The sequence below is a fragment of the Hirsutella rhossiliensis genome (genome assembly GCF_020360975.1).
Source record: "Hirsutella rhossiliensis strain HR02 chromosome Unknown scaffold00006, whole genome shotgun sequence".
Taxonomy (NCBI): Eukaryota; Fungi; Ascomycota; class Sordariomycetes; order Hypocreales; family Ophiocordycipitaceae; genus Hirsutella; species Hirsutella rhossiliensis.
In genome coordinates this window covers 1,675,026-1,683,147 of record NW_025408672.1, presented here as the reverse complement: position 1 = coordinate 1,683,147, position 8,122 = coordinate 1,675,026, and the positions used below count along the sequence as shown (strand labels likewise).

General features: G+C 39.3%; 1 protein-coding gene across 1 annotated transcript; it reads right to left on the bottom strand.

The window, feature by feature from the left end:
* Positions 1 to 421: 421 nt before the first annotated feature.
* Positions 422 to 2,013, bottom strand: HRG_06390 (pyridoxal-phosphate dependent enzyme domain-containing protein; the record flags this gene model as incomplete). Its single annotated transcript, XM_044864861.1, has 8 exons — positions 422 to 458; positions 509 to 624; positions 680 to 1,049; positions 1,124 to 1,184; positions 1,235 to 1,325; positions 1,400 to 1,523; positions 1,594 to 1,783; positions 1,839 to 2,013. The coding sequence occupies 8 exons, from the start codon at positions 2,011 to 2,013 to the stop codon at positions 422 to 424; spliced, it is 1,164 nt and encodes a 387-aa protein (XP_044719801.1).
* Positions 2,014 to 8,122: the final 6,109 nt, after the last annotated feature.

Here is an 8,122-nt window from a genome sequence, read left to right as displayed (position 1 = left end):
CTATTAAGAGCCCTAAATTCTCATGATGGAAGCATAACATTAACCCTCTTTAAAGTACGATAAAAAACTCCGAAACCCGCCTTTTACACAATAGGCCTCCCTTCCCTGTGCCCTAAGCATCGCCGTTGCCATGCGCGATGTATCGCCATACATGCATACCAGCAATATCTTTCCGCCTTGATCGATTAACCGATTTTGTTCCTTAAATTGCTCTTGAAGTTCCATCCACCGCTCTTGCACCTCCATGGAGTTCGCGAATAAGTCTTCCGATCTATCTGGCAGGGGAAGATTGACGGAATGCTGGAGATGATTCCGGGAAAATTCTGATTCTGAACGGAAATCTATGACCGCTAGTATCTGGCGGGGATTGCAGCTACATTGTGAGCAAGCAGTGGATGATTGGCTGTATGATGATCTACCGCTAGGCAAGGATGAAGCGGAGCTGGATCCCGGAGACCCTGGAGACCCTGAAGATGGCCCGTACTGCCGGAGTGCGTCACAGCTAGACAGACCTTGGCAAAATATGGAGGTGATAAGATTTCCTCGATCTAGGAGGTCGATGAGAAGTGGTGGTGTGAGGTGGTATCGATCGTCATAAACATCCAAATCGCAGGCTAGGAGCTCCTTTACGCAAACCTAAGTTTAGAGCACAAAACAATGAGTTAAGAGGTATGCGCACCTCATTATATATTTTTGGGAATTCGTCCTCTGGAAGCTTGGCATGGTATAAGTCGACGTATTGATATGGGAGATCGGCGCAGATGAAGACGCAGTTGGTTTCACCTGTCTCTGGCTCGGCAAGGTCTCCGAGCCTGCCAGCTGCCTGCTGTTTTTTCAGGTATGCGAGCAAACCGTGGAGTGCTTCACCGGACGACGGGCCACAAATGATGCCATTGCGGCAGAGCGACATGGAGGTTCGAAAGGAGTCGACAGATTTCACAATTTCGTAACAGTCGATTGTTTCGAAAATTTCCTGGGCGAACGGGGCACAGTCCATGCCGGGGAGGTGTCGAGGCCCTGGAGTAGTGTCACCGTGGGCATTGAAGACGCTTTAAATTGGCATTTATTAGCAACTTGGTATCAGATATGTCTTTTATGTACGTGTGAGGAGATTCGTACTTACCCAAGAATCGTGGTAGAAGGCTTCTTAGCTTTAATATACTTCCCATTGCCAACAACACACCCTTTGGATATATATGAGTAGTTGCTCTAGCACGGTAGACATGGTACTTACCCCCAGTGCCAACCGTGGCACTGAACACGTTGATCTCAGGTAGTTGCCTTACAATTTGTGGGCCTGTCCATCTAATATGGGACTTCCAGTTCTATATAAGCAAAGGGAGTCAGTAATTGCCTCGATATGAAATCTCGTGGAATCAAAATAGTAATCGCGACTTACATTCTCATTGTGGTACTGTCCAGGATTGAAAATATCTCCTTTCTGAGTAGCCCGGTTTCTCAACCTTCCCATTATTCCTTTCGGATCGTCGTACGTTGGCTGGGTCATGCCTCCAAATAGGTCCCTTTTGATTTCATAGTTAGTCCTGCATAATAAACGCTAGACGGGGCACTCTCGGGGTGGGTATTACATACACGCTGATGCCGAAAAGCCTCAACAGCTTCATCTGAGAGATAGGCTTTTTATTGGAAACATGGGCATGAACATCCTCATGGCCCCAGAGTGCTCTGGCAATGACGCCGAGGGAAATGGCGGTGGACCCGGAGCTTGCCTCTGCGAGAGGCTTGCTTCTTATATCGGGGTCTTGTTGAAGCATGTTCAGCACTGCAGTGTATACATGTAAGTGGGTTGCGCGATGACTACATGTAGTTACACACACCAGGTAAAGACTTAACATTCTGGGCTGGCAACGCCGTGAGTATCTTTGCGAAAATCCGGACGCCATCTTCACGCAGAGGATTAAGGCGCTTAGGGATTTCAACCAGCGGCAATGGGGGATTTTGATCTGGATCATAGTACTGGGTCAGTGATTCGGGGCCTTTGAAGACGTTCATTGGATTTGCAGTAGCCATGGCTTTCTCGTTTCTTACGAGATCCGGTTCGCTTGTTCTATCCCGAAGAAATAAGTAGAATGTTTCAAGACTCCAATGAAGTATCTTGCGTAGCTTGCAATCATTTCTCTTCTTGCCCTCTTGGACTAAATATGACTGGCCTCGCCGTGGTTTATGGCTTTCTAGAGGTGCATAAACTGTGACCGAATCGACCACGTCTGATAATTGCGGTGAGAGGCCGTGGGCCCCTGCGAAGTGTTATATGATAGGCGGTGAATGTGCTTGACTGCAGAAGGACCACGACCTGAATATGCCATCCAAGTTACATGATAACTGCATCTTCTCCCATATATATTGCTGTAGGTCTTAAAACGTAGTCCTCAGTGTACCTATGATGTCCTAGTGTACCTAGACTACATCTTTGCTTTGCCGTGATTATCGGCCCGTCCCCTTACGGGCTAACGGGCCGAGAGGAAACCTTTGCTTTTTTAGCCGCTAAAGCTTAGTTACGACGTTCGAAGTAAGTACGCATATGAAGTGCATTTTGACGAAACGTTAGTCTAGAGGTCGAGGTGTCTCACCGCCATTGACGAACGAAGTTACTGATAGCTGACCCGGGCGCTCCTTGCATGGGCTGTGTTAAAATCCATCTTGGTCGAAGCAGCGAAAATGCCGCTGCACGTAAAGGCGAGTCCGAGATATAGGTAATAACAGCTCGGCACTATATACCTCTTCGGTCTTCCAAGCAAACGAGATGGGCAAATTCGCCACCGGCGCTGGGGTCTGCGACCGCGGGGTGACTTAAGGGCGATCTTCCGGTTGCCTTCAGGCATGCACTGTGGAGGCGGAGTTTTGTAGCTCATTAGCTCTTGGTCCCGCCTAGGGTTAAGAGTGCGGTCGGTGTCCTTGTAGGACTGCTAGTTAAAGAAGCGGTGAGAGAGGCTGTACCCAATGGCCTTTGTCCCGTCATATTCCTAGATGCTGCCCTGTCTCATCTTCAACACCGTTTGCCGACCTTGCCGGCGGACAGGTGGGCAGATGACTCACATATAAGCTCTCCTGCAGATTATGGTCAGTATGCAAGTCGATGAAGGACCAACGGACAAACACATACAGAGATGCATTGGAAACGGCGATCGCGAGACCGACGCTGCAGCGCAATTTCGAGGCCGTCTCGTGAGCGACGGGTCGTAAAAGCAGGAATACGTCCGCAAACGATGCTCGAGGGCCACTTGGCAAAGCCACCTCGTCCGATACATCCAGCTTTTGCATCAGCTGATCTAGCTGCTCTTTCACCCCGACCAATTCTCTTCTCGCAAATATTAAAAGGTAGGGTAAGAGTCAAAGAATGTTCATTGTCGTCTGTCTAAATGAATGTGAGAAGTTCTGTCTTCTTATAGTTACTCTCAAGCAGAGGCTTGAGAGCACAGTGGAAGAAATAGGGGCACAGAAAGGTGAATTTAGTGATGCATGTCTTGGTCTATCCATTGGGACAAGGGAGGGGCTTATATAGGTATAGTGACCATATATAACTAGCCAAAAGAGGGCATTAGGATGTTCCTATACCTAAGTTAGGCCTGCATAATGTCCTTAGGCTAGGGGAGTTATATTAGTTAGGCAGGCTTCCTTATATATAACTATTAGGTCTACTAGGCATAACTATGGCCTCTTATGCCCACTCTCCTTAATACACCCCCTTGCTACCTTAGCTTCTAGATAGTGGGGCAATAGGTAGAGGAGCGTTCGGTCTAATAAATATAAGGCTATTCCGATATTAAATTCGGGTGCTTTATTGTCTGTTTAAGGAGGTTGTCTAAAAATAGGGGAGGCTCCTAATTATATCCTATAAAAAGGGAAGGTAAATGCAGTAAAAGGCAAAAGCCGGGACCCGAGAGGATAGGATATAAGGAGAACCCCCCTCCTTATATCCTATCTCCTCGGGCCCCTAAGTTCGTTAACCGCGCCCCCCCTAGGGCGTGGTTATATAACCTACTCTTTCGCCCTAGGGGGAGTCGAACTTACGATTAATAGGGTTATATAACCTACTCTTACCGTTTAACTAGTAGTTATAAGTTATATTTATAACCTTCCTTATAAGGAGGGGCATAGCGGGGCATCCCTTTAAGTAGTCTAGGTACCGTAGTACCTTTGCTAGCAACGTTGTCTTTTTAGGATAAAAGTAATCCTAAAGGTAGGCTTTCTAATAATATATTCCTTATATTAATTAGGCTTATTTTAATAAAGCTATCGCGATTATCGTAAGTTTAAGCGCTATAGTATTATACTATTTAAGGGGTAGTCTAGTAATAGCTTTACTTCTTAGTAATAAATAAGGCTAACCTCTACCTCTTAGATCTTTATAGTTTCTTAACTAAATTAAGATCTAACTACGCTATTAGAATCCCTTAATCTTAGTATATATAGTAGTGCTTTTATTATTAGGATCTAGTAATTATCGAGTTCGCTATAGTAAGGAGATATTATGCCTTAATATAGTAGTTAGGTATATTATCTCCTAATATATCTTCCGGCCGTATTACTAGCCCTAGTTACTTAATAAAGCTTTAATACTTCTAGTATATAAGCGCCTTTATTATACTATTAGCTAGGTTATCTATTAATTCGATTTAGTTAACTTATATCTAATCTTACTATACCTCTTAATAAAGCTAGTATCTATAAACGTTAACGTGCTTAAGGTTTATCTTAAGCTTCGCGCTTAATTTAGTTAGAAGCTTAATAGTCTAAAGGTTATTATACTAGAGCTCTATAGTCCCTTTAATATTAATACTAAGCTCCTTAATTAGCTAGCTAAATACTACCTATTCCTTAGCTATCTATAAGAGTACTAATAATTTAGCTTTTATAAAGGATATTATTATAATAGCTTACTTAGTAGCTTTCTAGTTAATTAGCCTACTAAGGAATAAGAATATTTATCCTTATAAGGACTTCTTAGTCTCTAGGTTATCGGCGTATAAGGAGTCGGATATATATATTAGCCGCCTTATTAAGTTTATCGCCGTAAAGTAGATATAGCGGTTTCTTATATAATAGAGGTAAGCTAGGCATTTATATACTTTATGCCTATAGCGCGGCCTAGGGTTATAATTATATTAAGCTAGCTTTCTAGCTATAAATATAATATCTAGCTTAGTATAAATTGCTAGATAAATAAGCGACCTAATTAGAGAGATATATTTATATATCTCTTCCTTTAAGGCTTGCTTTTCGTAGGGGACGAGCTCTTTTATTATTAGTAGGATCTTAGGCTTACGAAGGATATTATTATTAAGGATATAATATTTCTTCGCGGTCTTAGAAATATAGGAAGCTTACGAGAGCTATATTTTCTTAAGATCCCTATCCCTAATAATCTTAATGCTAAGGAACTAGCATAGCTCTCCTATATATATAACGGTATATTTCTTTATAATAGCCTTATATAGCTATTCCTAGTCTTATTTTTGCCCTTTAGGATATATTATAACGATATTATCTATAAAGATAAAGATAATAACGCCCTTATAGACTAATACGTAGGCGTCTTCTACTAGCTACTAGGCTCTTAGTTTAGTAAAGAAACTAGATATCTCTTTAAACTATAGCTTTAGGGAGATACGGAGCCTATATAGTGCTTTTAATAGCTTTAAGCATAGCCTAGGTATTAAGAATCCTAGTAGAGGCTAGTAATAGACTTCTTAGTATAGGATTATATATAGATATACTATTTTTACGTTATATTATTTTATCTCGAAGTCCTTAAGGTAGTAGAAGGCTATTAGTAGTCGAAATATTTATACTTATAGTATAGCTATATATATATCCTCGTTACCTTTAGGTTATAAGTATCTATAAACTATAGTATATACTTTAAAGCGTATAATATACCCTTATTTATCGGTCTTATATATAAAGACCTAACGTAAGGGGATTAGGAAGTAACCTTTCTATTTAATAATAGCTTTTAGGATAGTCTTCTATATACCCCTTACTAGGTTTTCCTTTATTTCGCTGTTTCTAGCTTCCTTTTACTTATATACGAATTCTAAAGCTATTGCCGCGTTAAAAGAAGTAGGGGGAGGCGGTATATCTTTAACGTAAAGCTTATACTTACTTACCTTTATAATAATATTATTAATAAGGGATCTCTTAGGCCTATAAGCCCGTTTTCCTTTAATAACGTTACTTAGGTTAATCCTTAATAACGTATCCTTTTATCTACGTTATTCTTATATTTATAATATCCTTAAGCCGGCCCTACTAACCGCTAGGTTAAGGGTATAGGGTTCGGACTAAGGGTTATCTTCTTAAACCTATACTATAATCGTTCCTTTACCCCTTAGGTTAAGAGGTATATTATCGCGTTCGTCTTAAGGAGATAAGTCGATTAATATAAGTATTATATCTTTAAGCTATCTCCTTAATAAGATATAGGAGGGGTTGCAAGCTATAGTATCTATTACGGGCATAGGAGGCATAGAGCTTAGTAACTCTATATTAAATATAGTATTAAGTAGAAGGGGTAATATTAAAATCTCTATCCTTAGGCCTATTATTTTTAAAGGGGAAAGATATATATATTTATATAATGCCTATAAGGGCGTCTTTAATCCTTATTCTTCTAGAGTATATAGGGGTAATAGGTCCTATAAGAGGGTAATTACTTCTTTTAGCGTCTAACCGTTATCTATATTATTATCGGATAAACTTAGTACTTTAAAGGTTTTAGGTTCCCCGCTATCTATAACGTTAGTTATAGCTATATCTCTAAGGATATTATAGCTATATATTTAGACTAGCTAGGCTTACTCTTTTTTATTTATATTATAGTTTATAAACTTATTAAAATATATATTAGCTAATACTATTAGTTTATTTTATTTAATTAACGGTATCTATATAACGTATTATTAAGTAAACCTATAGCCTACTAAGTAGCCGATATAAGCTCTTTACTTAAGGGGTAATTACGTCTTATATAACTTAATATATTCTAATACTATAATTATTATTAGGAACGCTATATAGCTAAAGACCCTTAAATATATAATATTTAGTTTAATATCTTTAATATAGTAATATAGTAGATTATTTTCTTTTACCTAGGTTTACTAACGCTTATATAGGCTCTATTAATATAAGAGTCTTTAACTATTATAGGTTATAGGCTTAGGCTATAGCTTAAGCTATATAGTTACGTATAAAGGGCTAGATCCTATATATATATATAGGCTAGCTATATATTAAAGAGCTCTATATAGCTTATTAATATTATCTTATAGATAGCACCTATATATACGCCTCTACTTACTCTATAATAATATAAGCTATTAACTAATAGATTTAATAGATATCTCCTTAAAAAGGGTGCCGCTTCCTTAAGGGAGTACCCCGCTACCCCTTAAGCGGATAGGAAGTATTATAGCTATCCTAAAAGCGATTAAAAGCCCGACGGCTAGCGAGAAGAATAAGGTTCTTACTATACTAAGGGAGCTATCTATAAGACTAGCGTTAACCCCTATAACCTCTATAATACCGGTTATAGCGGCGGTACTACTAATATAAAAGCCGCTTCCTTAGCTAACTTAGGATAATAAGCTTAAGTCCTTTTACTTCTTCCTTAGCTAGCTATAGATAAAGTTTATAATAGATAAGAAATAAGGCCTAAACGGCTATTATAATATAGCGTAGTATTCGCTCTTTTATATACTACTAAAGCCCTAGATATAGTAGATCTCTAGATTCTAGGATAAGGGTAGCCCTAAGGGTAGACGCGACCTATAGGACTTCTTTTAATACCTTATATATACGTTCGGTAATATATAGGAGCGAGAGAAGGTATAGGATAGGCTATAGACCCTTAGGTAAAAGGATAGGTAGACCTTTAGCGAATTCCTCCCTAACTTTAAAGAGACGCTCTTATAAGTAGCGGGAACTATAGTATAAAAAGATAGCGCGAAGCTTATATAATTATAAAACTTAATTATACTAGCCTTATAAGAGCTACTTATCCTTATAATTATACTTATTAACTATAGTAAGTACGTAAGCTAGTTAATAAAGGTAGTATAGGGCTATAAGTAAACGCTATATTTCTAAAAGCTTTATA